Below are 21,889 nucleotides of genomic sequence, written 5' to 3' on the forward strand. Positions count from 1 at the left end.
ACAAAATGTTACCGACAGGCCCAAGAAGAATTTGCCTGCACAGAACTTGGCAGAAAATTACACCGATTTCTGCAGAAGTTGAATGCCTGTCATTCACTAAGTTGTACACATCCTCACATGCGTGTGTTTAAATATTTTGGTTAAATTGGCCTACATTTAAAAAAATATATAATAAAGCAATATGGGTTTAAAGCTAATACACTGCAATTTTTAATCATTAAAAAGTATCATACATAAATGAACTGTAGTTAAAAAAAAAAAAAAAAGTTTACTATAAACACTGACGAGATAAAACGTCTCAGGTTACGTATGTAACCCTGGTTCCCTGAAGGGAACGAGACGCTGCATCGAAACACTAGGGGAACGTCTTCAGCGTGACCGCGCTCTGAATCACTTGTGTAATCTGTCCAATGGAAGGGCGAGACGTCACGGGTGGGTGACGTAATCAACCAGGAAGCATAAAAGCACATGCGGTGGAGCCGCTGTTTGTTCTAGGAATGAAGCAACCGGTCGCAGAGATGCCAGAAGTATGGCCTCGAGATGCAGCGTCTCGTTCCCTTCAGGGAATCAGGGTTACATATGTAACCTGAGACGTTCCCTTCCAGGAACTCGAGCTGCGTCGAAACGCTAGGGGAACGAGATGCCCACACCTCCAGACTTCCAAGTCCCTGCCCTGTGTGTGTCCCTCAGGAGCACAACGAGGGCGAGAGAAAAAAGGCCACGAGTGGCTAAAGTGGGCAGGCCTGTGTCTGCTCTCTTGCGCACCAACACATGGTGGTCTCTTAGGTCTGGGAGAAAGTGTTTGAGTGCTCGAAGCACGGCCAGCATCTCCAGGCGGTCCACAGACCGCGGTCAGGGTGGCCACTCATGACCGCTCCCCAACTGGTGAGCGATGCGTCCGTCGCTAGCATTACGCGGCGACCAGGAGCTCCCAGCACCAGGCCCTGAGACGAGAACCAAGGATGTCTTCACATGTCTAAGGCACGTAGGCATCGCCGCGTGACCTTGAATGCGAAGTGGGTTTCCCCTCGGGGAGAACCCCTTGGTTCTGAGCCACCACTGTAGGGGTCACATGTACAGCAGGCCAATAGATATCACGTTGGACGCAGCTGCAATCAGACCCAGCAGTTTTTGAAACTGCTTGGCAGTGAGTGACCGCCCTCCTTTCACTCTCTTGACTGACGTGAGGATCGACTCAATCCGAGCACGGGACATGCGTGCCTGAATCGTGGTCGGATCCCACACCACGCCTAGATAAGTGGTTCTCTGTACTGGAGAAAGTACACTTTTCTTGACGTTCAGTCTCAACCCCAGCTCTTTCAAGTGTGCGAGAACGACAGCTCGATGTCGAATCGCCAACTGCACCGATTGAGCTAGAATCAACCAATCGTTGATGTAAAAGTGCGGGGTGAGAGTGCAAGGCCAAAGGGAAGAACCCGATATTGGTAAGCTTTGCCTCTGTCGTGACTTAAGCTCTATAGCGGTTTGCCCGAGCATTGCTATTCTTTCCTTTTTACTGGTGGCATTCTATCAAATGCCTTGCCAACTCATTTTTGTGTGCGTGAGGCACATTATTTCTTCTGCGTGTCCGTGGTGGAAGAAGACTGCGGCCGCACACGCGCTCAGTTTAGAGGGAACGCTGCGTGGGAGCCCTGTATTTAAGGTAGCCCATCGGGCAGGGCAGTAATACATTTTGGTAGCCCGACTGGAAAACACAATAGCCCCGGGACGTCGGGCTAGCGATTTTGCGAGCCCTGAACTGACGCAGATCTAAAAAGGGACGCAACCCTCCATCCTTCTTTGGAACAATGAAGTACCGGCTGTAGAACCCGGGCTCTCTTTCGTGAGGAGGGACCACCTCGATGGCCTCCTTCCTCAAAAGAGTGTCTACTTCCTGTTCCATGACCAGAGCCTGCTCGGGGCCCACCAATGTGGGAATCACCCCGTTGAAAGGCGGCGGCGGAGCGGAACCTTTCTCTACAGTACGCAGGACCCACTGAGACACATTTGGCAGTAGTTTCCACGCTGCCAGATGGTCTAATAAGGGAACCAGTCTCTCGAGATTGGCCTTTGATGTACTCAGAGCTGCTGGCTCGGTGCCCTGAAGCGGAGGACCGGCAGGAGACGGCCAAACCAGGAGCTCTAGAGACCCCCGCAGGGGTGGCAAGCTTCTCAGCTCCCCTACACTTCGGGGTGGAAATAACTGAGAAAAGCGCTCGCTGGAGCCAGCTGCACCCTGAAACTCTGGCAGGGTTGGCAGACTGGACTCCCGAGTGCATTGGGGGGAGACGTACACCGTATAATGAGGTGTAACTCGCTCTTCCCCAGAGGGGCCTGTCCTCGTAAGCCCTGGGCCACGCTCGTCATGGCTTCTTGGCCGAGGACCTCTTAGGCTTAAGAACGGTCCGCAGATCCGGCTTAGTCTTAGAGGTCCCCAACCTAGAGCGTTTGCCGCCACGGCCCCACCTCGGAGGGGTGCGAGTTGCAACTCTCTATTTTTGTGCCTCTGTGTATGAGGAGCTGGCACGCGGCGAGGGCTGCTCCCGCCCAGCAGCCCCCTGAGCTAGAGATCGGCGAGGGAGAAACCGCTGAAACGCCACTTCCTGGTACCTGGCGATCTGCTCTCGCCCAAGTGCTTGCACACATTGTGGAGCTTATTTCAAGTGATTGTGCTTAGGGACAAACAACACTAAATAAGACTCACAACACAGATGGACAGACACACACAGAGTAGTGGTTTCTGAATGACAAAAAGCAAACGCCGGTTCCACCGCACGTGCTTTTATGCTTCCTGGTCGATTACGTCACCTGCCCATGACGTCTTGCCCTTCCATTGGACAGATTACACATGTGATTCAGAGCGCGGTCACGCTGAAGACGTTCCCCTAGCGTTTTGACGCAGCTCGAGTTCCTGGAAGGGAACTACATTTCTCTAATGCCAACAGTAACTGAAAACGTTTCATTGCATATCGACCAGTGCAAATATATAACCAAAACATTTCTGAGTGCATCTTTAAACATTTCTGAGTGCATCATTTGGTTCATAGTTTTCAACACTGCAAAAACTTTTTTGATCAGAAAGCACTGTTGGTCCACTCCACTCTAATGGTACGGAAACCCAGTGTGCAGGACATGTTAACACATTGTTGATGTTGTCATTGTGAATGTTGATATGAGCGTGAATGTGTTGTCTTATCCAGATGTGTCATGTTTTCCTCTTCTCCTCCTGTGGTTCTCAATTGCTCCATAATAGATGATGACTCTGACAGGAAGCACCATTAATGAAGGAATTCATGTTCTGGGAGTTAGCTGATAATTTACAATGTACACTATAAACCCAAATATGCTGAATACACTCAAAGAATTTCAGGTAATTAATTACCTTCAGGAAATTAAGATTAAATTTGCCATCACAGGAATAAATTACATGTTAAAATATATTAAAATAGAAAAGTTATTTAAAATGTTAATAATATTTCACATATTTCAATAATAAATGCACCCTTGGTGACTTCTCAAAAACTTAAAAAAAAAAAAAAAAACTTACCCCAAACTTTTGAATGGTAGTTTAGACATAATAAATAAGCCAAATTGACCTAATGTGGTCTTCACAATGAGAAGATAAGTAAATTAAACTAGTGAAGACATTATTGAGACTGGACTGGAGATTCACATATTCGACTGGATGGGAAGAGTTTATGTTAGAAAGTAAACTATTACTTTATGTGTTTTGGGAAAAACAAGTGATGTGGAGATCAGTTAGTGTTAATGTTGCTGCTATGTGAGGATTTATAAGCAGGTTGGTCTGTGGTGATGGCTAGAGTCTGTGGTTTGGTCAGAAACGAGCAAAAACAAATTATTAGACAAAACTACAGATGCTCTAAAACAAGCAAATCTTGACCCATTATATCCAATAACATCTTATTGTATAAGCCAAGTATAATTCTTAGAAGAACAAATGTGTTTCTACTGCAAAGTAGTAGAAAGAGGTCAAACCAACTCAGGCTGGTAAAATGTCTATTCATCCATTTCATGTAAAGCTTAATTTTACATCTCTCTAGACACTTTACAGCAGATGTGAGTATTTGAATATGTTAGTTTATGTTTATTTGTGTATGAATATCTTGTTTGTTGCTAGTGTGCTAGTGCCCTTAACAGGGCATGGAGGTTGTTTTAGAATGCAAATGGAAACTGTTTATACTCAGCGTCTCATGTTTAAAGTCCCTGGAGAGAGTTTTTGTCTAAACAAAGAATATGAGGTCATCGCCTCGTTAAGACATTAATTACTGTAGCTGCTCGTTATTTTCCACACATGTCTGTGAGCTAATTATTGTCTGAGCAGCTGCAATGCTACTATTCTTCACACTACACGCACACATACAAACAAATATACTGCCGCCAATTAGTCATAAAGCAAAGGGCTGCTGACAGGACTGGCATGAATATACACTCTCACATATACACACAACACTAACAAGGCACTGATATGTGCACAGACACAATCGGACAGATGTCATGTGATTTTTTTGAAGTTCAGCACAGGACATTCATTTGCTTGAAATGGAGACTAGATCTCAGACAGACAGACCATGAGCAAGATTTGGTCTGCATTTTTTTTTAGATGATCACCCAGATGACATGATGTTGATGTTGAAACTTGTTCATGAAAGAGGACAAATAAAAGAAATTATCTTGCTTTATCAGTGCAGTCACAAGTGAAACTTGATAAATTAGTTTATATAGTTGGAAATATACAGCGATAGACTCAAACATGTAAGGTCACATGTAGTCATTTTTAAAGCATTATCTATTATCAACTTATTTATATTACATTTATATTACATTCTTTTAAAATAAATGATTTATAATAACTGTTAAACTAAAATTGCTTGTGTGTAATGGATTAATAATAATATAAATCATATAATTATATAAATCATATAAAATAATTATAAGTAATTATCATTAAAGCCAGACAATTTTTTTTAGTAATAGTGACCTTTAATTTGGAGCAAGATAAACTGGGGGAGTGACTTTTTTGTGTCAGACATGTGTCACTTTGCTCACATCTGGTTGGTCTGATTTCAGTTTGAGATCTCTAACTCAGAACATCACCTGCCCCGTAACACAGCTAAAAGCCAAGCCACTTTCATGGTACCTAAAGCCCAGGATTGGTGCAAACTAAACTGAAACTTACCTGGCTAGCCAGAAAATCCGGCTTCATGGTACAGGCCCCGAGCCTTGCATGCTAATGTTGTTATTGTTTTAGATAGTTGTAATAATGACTTAATACTTATTTTATAAAAATTATTATTACAGTGGCAGGTTTTTGTGTTTGTATTTGTGCATATTTTTGTTGCCTAGACACCACAGACATATCTGCTGTCAGCGGAGATCAATTCATCATCAGGGTGTCATACCTGCCTCACGGTTTCAATGTTTTGCAGGTGTTTTTTCCAAGTCTACCTTCTAGAATTAGCTCACAGATTTAGTTCAGGCCTTGCAGAAATAAAAAAAAATCTGTCTTTAGATGCAAGAAGTTGGTTTTGGCGTTTGTAGGGCATCAGGGAGCTGGGGTCCTTGGAGGAGAGGGTCCTGCAGGGCTGTTTACCTTTCAGGAAGTCTGTCTCTCCAGCTCTACGTTTGGACTCTAAACAGCTCTTTCTGGCCAGCAGGTCAACTGCATTGTTCATGTATCGTCAAGGGGCAGAGACAGGGGCGTTATTGTGTTTCACTTGTGCTGGCTGGTAGATCGCTAGATGGTAATGAGGTGGATAAGTGGAAAAACGCAAAAGGGAAGTTAAGAAAGGTGCGGTACATTAACATGGAGGAAAACTTAGAAAAGTGGCAAGCGAGCGTTGTGTAGTTATAGGGGAAAATGATTTGGCCTTGTCCGACTCTTTGGTCTATTGTTTGTGATCTGTTATCGCAGTGGCGATGGGGACCGAATCGCACCCATTGTGATGGAGGCAGTGAAAAAGAGCAAACTGGAGACAGAAAGAAAATAATAGGAAAGAAAAGAAACTAAGAAAAGATGCTTTGTTTTTAAGGCTAACAGTAGCCATCATCTGTGTTTCCTGAATTTTTTCTTTATCTAAAGCTGTTGTTATGAGTTAAAGAGAGCCTCTCAGATCAAGGCTGAAGTTCTAGTGTTGATTGAGCTCATGGATAAACACGACTGATTGCGTTTCAGACTCGGCGAGAGCTATTCATTTGCTTACCTGTTTGATAGTTAGTGCTCTTATCCGTGTGTGTGACTGTGTTCTTGAGCTGGCTTATCATCAGGCCCCCCCCCCCCCCACACACACACACGCAAACACTACTGTGACTCTACCCAGTAACAGTCTCTAAGTGTCTCCTTCAGCTTATAGAGAGGGAGTGATTGGTGTGTATTTTAGTAACTAATTGCTGTAGATGAATTAGGAGATGAGTACTAGATTTTTTTATATTTATAAGTGGGGGGACAGTGAGAGGGGGAAGAGAGGACAGCAAAAAGGGGGGATGGCACATTTGATATGAAAGAGTGTGTTGAATTCCTTTTTTTAGTCAGAAAGTAGGAAAGTATGTCAAAGCTTTTGTTCCACTTCTGGAATCGTGTGTCCATTTAAGGAAGAGAGCAAGTGGACTGAGATGGGGCGAGCGGGGTGAATTCAGCTGTGGGGAAGGATTCGTGAGAGAACGTGCGCAAGGACGATTTATAGAACACTGGCTAGCAGTCAAACATAACGACCTGTCAGAAATGCCATATCTTTAAGACATCCTCAAACTGGTTATCTGACTTTTTTTTCTAGGTTTTTAAAATATTTCTGCATTCAAGTGGGAGTCTATGGGAGTGTGTATATGTGTATATATATATATATATATATGTGTGTGTGTGTGTGTGTGTGTGTGTGTGTGTGTGTGTACAGTACATATAGGTATGTATTGCTGAATTTAATGTAATAATTGTATATATGAATAATAATAATAATTGTGAAATATTACTACAATTTAACATGACTGTTTTCTATTTTAATATATTACTGCTTAATACTTTTATGGAAACCATGATAATATTTTTTTATATTCTTTGATGAATAAAGTTCTGAAGAATATAATTTATTCCAATAAAATTTTTGCAAGCATATTAAAAGTATTTTTATAAGTAGTCACTTTTGATCAACTAAATCTTTTGATCACTAAAAACAGTGATAAAGTAGTGATATTATGTGTGTGTATGTGTTTGTGTGTGTGTGTGTGTGTGTGTGCGTGTGTGTATCCATTCATATCATTTATTGTACAGTTTAATGCCTAAATTCATTTGTAGCATTTAAGTGATTTATTTTAAGTGATTTATTTTATTGTCATTTATTGAGACAAATGAGTGTAAATGGTACTGCTAATTTTAGTAATATGCAAATGAGTCTCTGGCCTCAGGTACGTGATTGGGCTTCGGATGATCATGTCACCCCCTCATTCAGCCATATCCCTATCATATCCCTAGACGATGCTATTGCTAATTTAATCAGGTGTGAATTTCTTGTTTGGAATGGAAAGTGCTGCAATGTGAGAATCTCAAGCCAACACCCACCTTCATGAACGGCACAGATTAGATTAAAATCATTGTTGATGTTGTGTTCTCTCGCACTTTAAGACGCTGTTCGTCTTTTTCCCACACACCCACACACACCCACAAACAGACTTTCCCTCTCCCCTACATTGTGACTGTAGCTGTTCGCAAGGTCACAGCATTTCTCTTTGCTTCTCGAGAGGGAGTTTGGGTGGGTGTGTGTTTCTTTTTTTTTTGGGGGGGGGGGGGGGGGGGGGGGGGCTTCCTGGTCTGTTCCTGATTGTATTATTTCCTCACTGGCTCCCAAGCAGTCTGAGACAAGTGTGTGTTCCACTGAAGCAGGAAGACAGGCTTCGTAATACACACACACACACACACACTATATATATATATATATATAAAAATTAATGTTTTTTGTCTCTCTCTCATAGGTGATGATCTGTTGATCGAGAGGAGTGTTAGTCGTGGAGAAATGAACCCCGGAGAGGAGCGACAGCTCAATCAGCAGAAGGGCCGAACAGCCAGCATCCAGTACAGCGTGCGTGTGCGCTGTGACCGCAATTACTACGGCAACAAATGCAACAAACAGTGTCGCCCCCGAGATGATTACTTTGGCCATTACACATGCGATCAGTTCGGCAATCAGCAGTGCATGGAGGGCTGGACTGGGCAAGACTGCAAAAAAGGTGTGCGAATTTGCTAACACTCACATGAGATCGCAGTAATAAGCAAATGACAATGATCCAACAATCCAATCAAGTCCCACCCTACATTTTTTCTAGGTTAAAAAAAACATTTTACATGGATATATGTCACACAGGGAAGAAAAGATAATCACATCTTCTGTTTCATGCTGAGTTTCAAGTTTTTAGTTGTTTTATGTAATGTTTTACATAAATTTTTGGCTGCAAATCTACAGATTCTTTAATAATTTTATTTCTTGATAAATGCTGTTACAATAAAGTTGTAATTTTAGATGTTGGTTAAATATTGCAATTATTGATCTATAATTGATTAATTATTGATCACTGCAGCAAAAAACTAATACTAGCCTAAAATATAAGTACAAAGTTCCCAAGCAACATTATAAAAACGTCAAGCAGTTTATACATACATTTACACACAGTATCCATGACATAAACATTTATAGCAAAATCTCTATGAAATGACACTTCATTAGGTGTGAGGGGAAAAATCGATTCACATATGAATCGCAATTCAGTCTTCCAGCGATTCGCATCGATTCACAAATTTCAAACATTTATTTTCTAGTTAATATAATAATAATAACATGTTGTCGGAACAAAACAGCAACAGCAATGAAGGAGGAAAAACAGTAATAAATCTTGCCCTATTTTCAGTGAGGGCAAGTGTTTGTAAAATATTATATTACTTCATTTGTTATTATGGGAAGTTTAAAATATTTTGGATTTATTAGGAAGTTAATAGTTAACAGGAAACACTGATTTCTTGAGTCAGGACTACCCATACTATAGACTGCTGTGTTTTTGTATCAAAATACTGGTGCGTTTGACATCCAGTGTGCACCAAACATTTGATGAAAAATCATGAAACGTGATTAAAAATGGAAAAATTGTGAATACATTTTTAATCGAATCATGACCCCAAGAATCAATATGAATTGAATTGTGAGGTACTGAAAGATTGCCACCCCTACACTTCATATTATGTGATTACATTGCCAACCTTAACTTCATTTTTTTTTTTACAGGTAATATATCCCATTTATGATCAAATTTAAATTTTTCCTTGACCTCCCGAAATAAACTCATTATATGTGTGAACACCTTATTGTTGTCATCAGTAATGTATTTTACATGTGTAAATCAAAGGAGAGCAAAGGAATATAATAAAGCTCATTCATAATTTCTTTGTCTTTCAGCTATCTGTAAGCAAGGCTGCAGTGAGCTTCACGGAAGCTGTGACACTCCGGGAGAATGTGTGTAAGTGTTAGTTGATCTCTTTCTCCCTCTCTATCTCTCTCTATTCTCAGGTCATGCATCCCGATGAGATGAATGAGTCTGTTCGTTAGAGTAAAATTGTTTCACACACACATTTTCTGGCATGCACAGCAGCTTTAAATAGTTTTGAATGAGCTGAGCAGACAACTGAAGGATATTATATTAGCTCCGCCTCCCTCATGAATGTCTATATTCAGAATGGAATACTAGCTTACTACTGAATACTCTGCAGTATATACTGATATTATTTTTTAAATATATAAAAATGAAAGTATTAAACATTCAAGAGTCTATGGTGCGGTTTACAATTAAAGACATATGATCTGTTCACATGTGCATGTTTAATTTGACCTGTAATCACCTTTAAAAATGTAATTAGAAACATATTTAAATGAACATTTGTCTGTTTAATTAAATAATCAGTAAAGAAATAGATGTTCAAAATAGTAGTTCATGGTAAAAGTGTGCTCTTTGATATAGTAAACATTGTAAAGTGGCCATCTGAGTATTACTGTACATGGATACTGAAAGTTTGCATACAGTCTGCTATATAATATAGTACAGAAATAGTAGAGTAGTATGCTGTTTTGAATTGTCACCTCCAGTTTTGTGTGTCTGAGTGATGTTTCTTTTCCTCTGCGTTAATTCGACCATCTTTTAAAGTATGTGAGGTGGAAGTGACCTTTGACCACCAGTCTGTCTGGAATTCATTGCTGTCTAAGATTAGAAAAGAGACAGAGGTCATGACCTGTGTCTGCTACTGGAAAGAAGTTTACACTCCTGTCTCCGTATACTTCCTTCTCTTAAATTTACCGGTGTAATGTACATGTGCAATGTGTGACACTCAGAATTGTTAATATTTCTTTGTGAATGGAAGACTTTTCAAATGTGTAAATAAAAAGAAAGTGGAAAATCATGCTAAGCTGTCATGATGTAATAGGTTTAACTGCTGTTTGATAAATGTGTTCAATGGTATAGATTCAGTTCAGGGAGGCTTGTGCAGAAATATCGCGCGCACACACACATACACACACTCCTGCTCATGTTCTGTTTGGGTTTTGTAGGTGTAAGTATGGTTGGCAGGGCCCACTGTGCGAAGAGTGTTTGCCGCACCCGGGCTGTGTGCATGGAACCTGCAAGAAACCCTGGACCTGCACCTGTGAGAAGAACTGGGGAGGACTTCTGTGTGAGAAAGGTAGGCTGAATTGCCTTCTTTTAAAGGGGACATTGGATGAAATTTTCACTTTTTTTTAGAATTTTTTTTTTAGCTTTTTTCATTTAGTTAGGTTACTGGCATGTCTGCCACCTCAGAAAAGCTGAAAACACACAGCCAGTTCATTGTGGGCTGTCTGATTCTGAATTTGTAGCCGGTTTCTACATAGATAGCTAGTTATTTGAATAAGACCACCTCCAAGCCATATACGGGATCCAATGCAGGAATTCACATGTTTTGTGTCAACGCGCCCCATGGAAGAGAGGAGAGGGGTGAGCAGTACCTCATTATAACTTAAGATATGCACCAAAATGAGTCGCTGTGAACAGAGCTCTTTTTGACAAGGTAGAATGGGTGTTGTTTTACATGACCATTGAGGAATTTTAACTAAAGCATGTTACAGACATTTCATGAATACCCTAAAAATCACAGTCATAAGTCGCACAGGCATATATTTTAGCAATACCGAACAATACATTGTATGGGTCAAAATTACAGATTTGTATTTTTTGCCAAAAATCATTAGGATATTAAATAAAGATCATGCTCCATGAAGACATTTTGTAAATTTCCTACAGTAAATATAACAGTAAATATATCAAAACTTAAGTTTTGATTAGTAATATGCATTGCTAAGAACTTAATTTGGACAACTTTAAAGTTGATTTTCTCAATATTTAGATTTTTTTGCACCATCAGATTCCAGATTTTCAAATAGTTGTATCACAGCCAAATAGGATCCTATCTTAACAAACCACACATCAATGGAAAGCTTTTGAAAGCAATTTAAGAAAATTGACCCTTATAACTGGTTTTGTGGTCCAAAGTCACATATTAAATAGTAATTTTGAATTTTAATAATATTTCACAATATTACTACTTTATATTTGATCAAATAAACGCAACATTGATGAGAATAAAAATCTTACTTAACCCAAACTTTTGAACAGTAGTTTATCTGAACAAAAAAGCCCTTTTGTAGGAGATTTCTGGTGTTATGACCTGAAATGTCTCAGTTAGATCAGAAATGTTTTGTTAAGATGCATGCAGTTGAGGTATGTTCCCTCACTTTAGACATTCATTGACATCCACACACATTTTTCTGCTCTGAGGAGTGTTGCAGATTTTTCTGCCATATTCTTTCCTTTTGGAAAGGATTGATTGTGTCTTGTTTATGTATGTGTTTCTGTACAGATTTAAATTACTGCGGCACACACAAGCCCTGTGTAAATGGAGGCACGTGTCTGAATACAGAGCCAGATGAATATTTCTGCTCCTGCCCTGAGGGTTACTCCGGCAAAAACTGTCATATCGGTAAGAAAGCTTAGTAAAACTCTGACAAAAGTTGTCATATAATTCTCAAAATTAATAGCTTTAATATACAAGTGTAGGAATGGCAAAAATAATATATAGATAAGAAATGTTTATGCCAACCTGTGATTTGAGTTTAACAAGGTCTACCAAAACGTCTGTGTGTGTGTGTGTGTGTGTGTACCTTACAGCCGAGCATGCGTGCATGTCAAACCCATGTGCAAATGGCGGGACATGTCATGAGCTGGCTTCAGGGTTTGAGTGCCAGTGTCCCCCAGGGTGGGACGGCCCAACTTGTGCTAAAGGTCAGAAGTCATTCACTTTTTATTGACTCTAGATGAGGTAAACTATACTAGAAATTTACATATTATGCATACTTATTTTTATTTTCTGTATGTTTTTCGTTTGTGTATGCACATTTCAGACAAAGATGAGTGCACTTCAAACCCGTGCGCTCATGGGGGGACCTGCATTGATCTGGAGAATGGCTTCGAATGTTTATGCCTCCCACAGTGGACCGGCAAGACCTGTCAGATAGGTGAGACCTACTGTGTGCATGAATTCATATGATTGATATTTTGCTCAAATTTATTGGGGGCCACAAAACAGTACCACGTTTAACTGGATCATACCATGTCTAAATAGGGGGCCGGGTGGCACCTCTCAAATATCAGCAGTTCTCTGAGTCTGCAATGCATAGTGCTTGTTTAATGTAATGAGGTGTGTAACTGAATGTTGCGTTTTACATCTTACACCACAAATTACTCACTGTTGATTCTGTTACAGTGCGAGTGTGTGTTTTTTGTGAGTGCATGAGTGTGTGATATGCCTGCAACTATGTATATATTTTGGCATTGCGTGCTTGTATGTTTATTTAACCTGAGTTTGCGGGTATGTACTGTATGTGTATGATATGAAATTTCGTCCGAGGCTGTGTGGTCATGGCAGATAGCTGAATATTATCTGTAACCAGACCTAGGTGATTTAAGTAAAGCTATATATATGAACAGGCCTGGCAACTGCCAAGACGGGGGCTAAATTTATCTTTTTGCACGACTATATTAGAGTGATCATGGAGAGAGAAGCTCAAAAGGGGTGTGGTGGAAGTATTTTACTTTGCTGCTGCGAGTGCGACAGGAAATGCTTTATAACCTGTAAACAAGTGCAGTGTGGAATTGTAGCCGTGGTGTCTGGTTATGGGGGCAGGTCGGGTTTCCCAGGTTGCACTCTGTTCTCAGGTGTGGAGCGGACAGGGTTACCTGTGCAGGATTAAGAAGAGAGTTTGATTTCATCTTTGGTACAACATCAGTCCCATATAGCTACAGCGCCACACACAACTTTTATTCACTTTTTATACTCATTATAGTCACCTATACACATCAAACATATTAAATATGTTATTAAACATTAAACATATTGGCAGGATTTACCAAATGGAGGTTTGCAAGGGACCTGCACATGGTTCGTGAGTTGTTGAAAAAGCTAATAATTAATAATATTGAATGTGAAATAAAAATACTGCAAATAAATGCGGTATAGATGTTCTGCATATTTCAGAGTTATTATGCAAATTTCATTATTATAATGATCCAATAAGAAAACTTGTAATTTACAACAGTAATATATTGCTGTCTTTATTTTTATAATTAAGTTCAAACATACTAAAATACTAGTAATATTAATATTATCATTTTTTATCTATTTTAATTAAAAATAATTATATTAATATTACTAGTATATTACTATGTAATATTGCTAGTAATATTACCATATAGATTTTATTATTATTATTAAAATCTCAGGGTGTAAATAGTAAATATTGCCCCCCCCCACCTCCAATCCTTTACTGGATAAAGATTAAGGAATTTTATATATTTTTAAAAAGATTTTTAATATATCTTACTAGTAATTTCTACTCAATAAAGTATTTTAGAGCTTGGCATAAATATGATAATATAAATTTTATCTAAAAATAGACATTAATGATTTTATAAACATTTTTTTACTTTATGACTTTTCCAGGTCTAAAAATCCTACTTTCAGAATTAGGCTTGCTTAGAGATCAACGGTTTCCAAGAACCCTGGTTTGTAAATAAAAAAATAATGAAATAAACAAATAAATAAAAATAAGGCAACTAAAATCAAAATATGTTTGATTTTTAATAACCCCAACTATTTATGCTTGTTATGCCTTATATTAAATCATTTTAAATCATCTTGAGGCCCCCTTGGAAGTCTCCCTTGTTGCCCCTCTACTGTTTTAGGGTGTCTCAATGCTTTTATGAGAGAACATGAATATTTAGTAGTTTTACCTCCTTTTTATGAGCTTCTGGTATGTGTTTTGGAGGTGTGATATCACTACTGTAGTAACAACACAAACAGGGGAAAATGTGATTGTGCCACGGTGCATCATGGGAATCTGAATTTTTTTATGTAGTTTGACATATCCGAGATCTTGTGCTTGGTGGTGGGGCTTGAACTTCCATGCTCGCTTTAGCTCCCCTCATCCTCCTCTTCTCTCTAACACAGATGTGAATGAGTGTACGAGGAGACCTTGTCTAAATGCTTATGCTTGTAAAAATCTAATTGGTGGATATCATTGCAACTGCTACCCGGGCTGGGCGGGACCGAACTGTAATATCAGTCAGTACACTGTAAAACTTTTCGTTGTAAATTTACAGTATAATACTGGCAGCTGGGTTGCCAGCCACATACTGTATTTTTACAGTACTACTACTGTACACAACATTTACAGTTCTGTACTGTATTTACGAAATACAGTATTATACTGTTATATAACTTTTTTTTACAGTATTACACTGTAAAACTTTTCGTTGTAAATTTACAGTATAATACTGGCAGCTGGGTTGCCAGCCACATACTGTATTTTTACAGTACTACTACTGTACACAACATTTACAGTTCTGTACTGTATTTACGAAATACAGTATTATACTGTTATATAACTTTTTTTTACAGTATTACACTGTGCTCTTTACAGGGAATACTGTAAATCCTGCTTTTATTTCAGTACTCTTGGATTTACAAAATTAAAAATATACTTTTTCATAACAGTATTCACAAAAAAATAGAGAAAATAATATTTTCTGAGTTTTAAAACATTTTATTTATTTTGAAGAAAAGACCAGGCAATTGCCTTATATGAATTTACTGGCTGAAATGCCAGCTGTAGTTTTTTTTTTCCTTTTTCTTTTAAATATAAAACATGTAAAATGCAATTAACAATTAGCAAGTAATTCAAAATACAGTAATCTTATTTACTTTTAAAGAATGGAAAGGTTTTTCAGAAATATATTTTTTATAAGTCTTTCAGAAGAGAGGAAACCTGTGGGTTTACAGTACTGTTCTTTTTTTACACAACATGTCCAGTCTTCTTGTAAGTCACTTTTCCTTTCTTGGTTTTTGATGCACATGCAGGGCTGATGTCGAGAAAGCATCTAAAAGACAGAAAAGAAAAAAAGTGAACATTATGTATATGTCTAATATATATATCTAATACACACATACACACACAGCATCTCACAGAAGTGAGTTCTTTGAGACCGCACAGAGAATTGCAACACTTACGATGTGATTACATGACTACATGATAATGTTAAATATGCAATATGTCATTCAGCTCTTTAATCAACTGTATAAAATATTTGTTAAAATATACTTAAGTACTTTACAAATACTGTCAAAACAAGTTAGTGACAATTCACTCTATCATATATATATCAATGGCAAATATGCTAACCTCAGTCGCAAGGGTGCATGCCACCTCTTCCTGATACTGGAGGTTGAAATCATACAATAATACAAACAGCACTGCAAGGCCAGAGACAAAGTTGGGCTGCTCAACATTTACCGCTGGTTGCTTAGAGATTGACCTGAAAATAAAAAAAGAAAGAAAATACTTCAAATAAACTATTGTGGGTTCCATTGCAGTTCTGTTTAGTTGTCTATACATAGTTCAACTCAACATAACTATTAAACTAAATCTGAAATATGTGCAGGGAAATCCCATTTACAGGGTTCACAACTATAGCTGTGAACTGCATAATAATAGTATCTCATGAATGCACAGTCGAGCACAAAAGACCAATGTCAGTGTCAGGATTTTCATTAAACAATATTGCATTCCCTCGGAACACTTGGAATACATGACATGTTGCATGTGAACATTCTGTGATACTATTGTATCTTGATGCTGGTCACTATCACTGCCATTATATGGACAAGCGTGAGCAGGCTTTTTTTTATTTATTTTGTATTATTCTCCTTTAGTGGTCCAAAAAACAAAGAAGGTCATAGGGCATTAGAACAACACCAGGGTGCATGGAAGTATATGGGTAGCAAAATTCAATTGAAATGCAATACGTAAAATGGTGATATATTTCAATTTACATTTTCTTATACATATGTGCAATATTTAGTGCACATATGTATTTTATTGTATATCACATAAATTTTATTTAAATTATAAAATTTACATTTGCCATTTCCTACACTAGTTTTAATACACAAATTAAAAACATATTTTAATGCTTTATAAGTTGCAAAATGGAAATTAAAATGTATTACCCAAATTGATTAGATGTTTAACATGTCCAAGCAAAAACTGTTTTTACATCATAATACCACATGATAATTGTAATTTCAGAATGCATTCTGATCCAAAGGTGCAGTAAAAAGGTAGAAAAATTGTAATTTAAAATATCTTTTATTTTTCTTAAATGCATTGACACTCATATATAAGACGTTTCAATTGCATTTTCATTTAATACCCCATGATGAATATAAAGTCAATGTGGATTTGAAAATGCATTCGAAATGTATTTGAAAATGCAACACACCCCCGACCTGTCAATCTTTAGGCTACATCAAGGCTGGGCTTGGCAACAGGATGCACAATTGTAGAAAATATCATATGTAAATTATATAACTGAATTTCCATTTTCATTTTGCACTAAACTTTGCACATTTAGGGTAAAATGTCAATTAAAATACAGAAATGCATTGCCATTTTGCATATTACTAACTGAATTTGAAATTATTTCAAACTGAATTTTGCTACCCATATGCTTCCATAGCGTTAATGATGACTTGATGTTCATTTTAGGTACTAAACCTTTACTGTTTACTTACCAAGAATTATAGGTTGTGTTCTCTGGCAAATGTAGAGACTGCTGGACATCAGATTGAGTGGTGAATACCTGAAACAATTTTTAAGAAGACAGCACAACCATCACTAACAGAACCAAGACATAACAAATCACATTTATTTGCAACATGCTTTAAGTAATCTCTACTTACATCTGCTTGAAGGGTAAGACCATCTAATTTCTGCAAGTGTGGGAGCAGCTGTAGGACCATGGAAGACATGGAAGCAATCAGGAATACTACTTTTGAAATAAGCATTAGGAACATGACTATGGATTTTCATGTGCTGGCAAAATTATAACACATTAAAAAGCACGATCATAGAACTGACATTTTTTAACATGGACTACAAATGGGAAGCACTTACATTAGCACCGGATCTTCATCAGATTGTTCAGCCTGAAAAATAATAATAATAAAAAAATAATAATCAGAAGCAGGTCATGTGAATGTGTGTCTTATTTGCTATTTAAGTTGTTTTTGATTGTTGGATTAAAGGAAGGTGTGCATAAACATCTTAAAAGGGATAGTTCACTTTGAAATTAAAATTTGGTATCTATCAGCTTACCCCAAGGGCATCCAAGATGTAGGTGTCTTTTTTTCTTTAGTAGATCCAATTTTGATATGTTTAGGTCAAATCGTTCTAGCTTGTCAGTCATATAATGGCAGGTATAGGTCACTGTCTCTATAAGAGCGAAAAAGAACATGCACAGAGAAATCCAAATTAAACAATTCCCCATCGTAACTACACATTGATGGCCTAAGACACGAAACGAGCGGTTTGTGTGAGAAAATGAACAGTATTTATACAGTTTTTTTACCTCTTGTACACAACCATGTCCAAGTGATCTGAGTGCGCGCACGCATCCGGTGTGTGACGTGTGTGTGCGCGCTCTGGCTTAGTCCGCCAAAATAACTTTATTGCACAAATAATTAGAAAGTTATTGAACGCGGAAATATGTGAATGTTGTGAATGTGCGAATATAAAACCAATTTTACCCAAGTGAATTGCTAACTCGGGATTTAAGTTAAGTTTAACGTTCCCAAAATCAAACCATGCGTGGAAACAATGTAGAAATGTGAATGAAAAAAAGACAAGCTTACCGTATCGATACTTAGTCGAACATTAATCCATCTTCTCATGCTCCAGTCGATTAGCATCATCTCAGGCACAGGTTAGATGATTCAGATGACAAATGATCTCTGCGTCTGCTCAGGCAGCGTCGTCCATTGTTTGCTGCGTCACAGGCACTAACGCTTGAAACGCGAAATGAAGCTCACAAAGCTTATCTACGCACAGATTCACAAACCACTGGCTTATCTTAATAACGCGAATAATTATTTTGTTCAATTAATTCCCGCTGACGAATCTAGTTTGCCTGTAATACACTGTTCACATTTCTTCTTCTTTGGAGATCACATCACATTTGAATTGAGCGCGAAATAAATATATCCCACAATGCAATGCGTTTACAGTATGGTACTGTATTACAAATTTAGCGGGCTGAAAACAGAAAATTTCTGTATATTTACAGACATTCTGTAAAATATACAGAATGCTACTGTTTTATAAAAATACAGTATAATACTGTTAGAAAATGCCTGTAAATTTACAGTAAAGTTTTACAGTGTATACAAACTCTATAAAGTCTACAAAGTCTAAAGCCCTTATACTTTTTCTCTCTTTTTTCAACAAAGCAGCAAACTTTTGCTCTTCCTTCTCTTTTCTAACGCTGATTAAAGCTGCTTTGTTATTCATGAAGCAGAAACAGCTTTAAAGCAATAGTGCATCCAAAAATTCATAATGATGATCCAAAAACAGAAAATGTTCTGTTCCACGATGCTAGAAAAAAGGCTGAAATGTAAGTCATTACACATTACCACCAGTTTTGGGAACTGGATCAATTAATTCCTAGAAAATATCCAATTCAAATAAATGAATCGTTCACAAATAAGCATTCTGGTCTGTTACATTTCTCTGTTTGTCACACCAAGTTATCATATAGCTTCAGAAGATTTATTGTACTTTTTTGTCCTCTTTGAAGCTTAAAAGCTTCTTTTTAATTGCATAAAAAGGAGTGGCCAACACAATCTTTACAATTAATGTATAAAACAGAAATGTGGTCTTTTTTGAGAAAGCAGTATTTGTGATGTATTTTCCATCTTCAATTATTCTCAATTGCTTTGTCTCTTACAACGAGTTTTCTCCTAATTGTGCATGTGTTCTGTTAATCTGCCTGCTCTTGCATGTCTAAAAGCTGTTTTGATCTTTTGTTTTCAATTTTTACACATTTTGGACCAGAATGATGTGCTGATTGTGTTGATGATTATTTTACAGATGTCAATAGGTGTTACGGACAGTGTCAGAATGGAGGAACCTGTCAGGTGGGCATATGTCTGTTTTATTTGGCATGTCTGTTTAGACATTCTGGGATGAATCAGTTGCACTGCATGATGCATCCTCCACAACAAATTCTCAGAACAGTGCGCATTTGTGGTTCTTTACACTGTCCTGATTTACGTTATACAATTAGGTAAAAAACACAGTATGTGTACAAATAAATTATGCAAATTGAGGTCAGATTCATTACTGTAATACTGTAAGAAAAAGTTTTTTTTTTCAGAATAGCAGAATTTAGTGAAATAAACCATGAACAACCTAAACTCAAACCATACAGATTTTGCAGCCATTTAAGTTACACTTCTTATGGCAAAATTAGCATTTTTCTTCTCAAAGAATCAATGTTTGCACAGGTGTGAACACACAAATGGTAAAGATAAAAAGAAATTACAGGTGCATCTCAATAAATTATATTGTCGTGGAAAAGTTCATTTATTTCAGTAATTCAATTCAAATTGTGAAACTCATGTATTAAATAAATTCATTGCACACAGATTGAAGTAGTTTAAGTCTTTGGTTCTTTTAATTGTGATGATTTAGGCTCACATTTAACAAAAACCCACCAATTCAACAAATTAGAATACTTCATAAGACCAATAAAAAAAACATTTTTAGTGAATTGTTGGCCTTCTGGAAAGTATGTCCATTTACTGTATATGTACTCAATACTTGGTAAGGGCTCCTTTTGCTTTAATTACTGCCTCAATTCGGCGTGGCATGGAGGTGATCAGTTTGTGGCACTGCTGAGGTGGTATGGAAGCCCAGGTTGCTTTGATAGCGGCCTTCAGGTCATCTGCATTGTTGGGTCTGGTGTCTCTCATCTTCCTCTTGACAATACCCCATAGATTCTCTGTGGGGTTCAGGTCAGGCGAGTTTGCTGACCAATCAAGCACAGTAACACCATGGTCACTGAACCAGCTTTTGGTACCTTTGGCAGTGTGGGCAGGTGCCAAGTCCTGCTGGAAAATTAAATCAGTATCTCCATAAAGCTTGTCAGCAGAAGGAAGCATGAAGTGCTCTAAAATTTCCTGGTAGATGGCTGCGTTGACTGTGGACTTCAGAAAACACAGTGGACCGACACCAGGAGATGACATGGCAGCCCAAATCATCACTGACTGTGGAAACTTCACACTGGACTTCAAGCGATATGGATTTTGTGCCTCTCCACTCTTCCTCCAGACTCCAGACCTTGATTTCCAAATGAAATGCAAAATTTACTTTCAACTGAAAAAAGGACTTTGGACCACTGAGCAACAGTGCAGTTCTTTTTCTCCACAGCACAGGTAAGACGCATCTGACGTTGTCTCTGGTTCAGAAGTGGCTTGGTAGCCCTTTTCCTGAAGACGTCTGAGCATGGTGACTCCAGCTTCAGTCCAATCCTTGTGAAGCTCTCAGAAGTGTTTGAATCAGCTTTGCTTGACAGTATTCTCAAGCTTGCAGTCATCCCTGTTGCTTGTGCACCTTTTCCTACCCAATTTCGTCCTTCCAGTCAACTTTGCATTTAATATGCTTTGATACAGCACTCTGTAAACAGCCACCCCTTTCAGTAATTACCCTCTGTGACTTACCCTCTTTGTGGAGGGCGTCAATGTTCATCTTCTGGATCATTGCCAAGTCAGCAGTCTTCTCCATTATTGTGGTTTCAAAGAAGAGATACCCGGAATTTATTCTATAGGGATGGTCAATAATTGAAACTCAAATGTAAATATTCTAATATTTTTAGATACTGATTTTTTACTTTCATGAGCTGTTAGCACTAATCATCGAAATTAAAACAAAAAAACTTTTGAAATGTTTTACTTTACATGTAATGAATCTAAAATATATGAAAGTTTCACTTTTTGAAATAACTTACAAGAAAAACTTTTTCATGACATTCTAATTTATTGAGATTCACCTGTATATAGGTGTTGGTTCCGTAGATGATTAAGATATTTGGGCAATGCAGATATTCTTAAAGGGATAGTTACCTGTGTGACTTATTTTCTGTTGAGAAATGTTTCTTTCAAGTGTTTTTTTTTTTTTGTCTATAAAATTGAGGTCAAAATGGTTTGATTGTCAATATCCTTTTTTGTATTCCTCGGACAAAAATAAATATTTTCTTTGTTCAGTTTTGGGTAAACTATCCCTTTAAGAAAATACCATGTAATGGAATTTATATTGGAGTAGGTTATAATTTTTCTTGGTTATTTGCTCCCTAACTTTTACAAGCTTACTTGGGCTTCTGCCTCGCACACCTGCAAAACATCTCCACTTCTGTGTTATTT

The 21,889-nt window shown here is 37.9% G+C and overlaps 2 protein-coding genes across 3 annotated transcripts in view; one reads left to right on the forward strand and one right to left on the reverse strand.

Moving 5' to 3' along the window:
- Window positions 1–21,889, forward strand: part of LOC306882855 (protein jagged-2-like) — a 50,917-nt gene that overhangs the window by 16,620 nt on the left and 12,408 nt on the right. The window contains exons 4-10 of the mRNA XM_079437821.1: window positions 7,981–8,235; window positions 9,453–9,513; window positions 10,596–10,726; window positions 11,939–12,058; window positions 12,247–12,360; window positions 12,480–12,593; window positions 19,560–19,606. Coding sequence (XP_079293947.1) covers window positions 7,981–8,235; window positions 9,453–9,513; window positions 10,596–10,726; window positions 11,939–12,058; window positions 12,247–12,360; window positions 12,480–12,593; window positions 19,560–19,606 — 842 coding nt within the window. The remainder of the gene's footprint in view (window positions 1–7,980; window positions 8,236–9,452; window positions 9,514–10,595; window positions 10,727–11,938; window positions 12,059–12,246; window positions 12,361–12,479; window positions 12,594–19,559; window positions 19,607–21,889) is intronic.
- On the reverse strand, window positions 15,165–18,474 carry LOC306882856 (uncharacterized protein). Of its 2 annotated transcripts, none has more exons than XM_079437822.1 (6): window positions 18,326–18,474; window positions 17,790–17,906; window positions 17,375–17,620; window positions 17,207–17,274; window positions 15,816–15,948; window positions 15,165–15,513 (listed from the first exon to the last, which is right to left on the reverse strand). In XM_079437822.1, exons 3-6 carry the CDS (start codon window positions 17,486–17,488, stop codon window positions 15,340–15,342), a joined length of 489 nt encoding a protein of 162 aa, XP_079293948.1. In that variant the 5' UTR covers window positions 17,489–17,620; window positions 17,790–17,906; window positions 18,326–18,474; the 3' UTR covers window positions 15,165–15,339. The 2 variants fall into 2 exon arrangements, with proteins under 2 accessions (XP_079293948.1, XP_079293949.1); XM_079437823.1 differs by lacking the exon at window positions 18,326–18,474 and adding an exon at window positions 18,043–18,095.

The sequence above is a fragment of the Barbus barbus genome (genome assembly GCF_936440315.1).
Source record: "Barbus barbus genome assembly, chromosome: 16".
In the NCBI taxonomy this organism is placed as follows: Eukaryota; Metazoa; Chordata; class Actinopteri; order Cypriniformes; family Cyprinidae; genus Barbus; species Barbus barbus.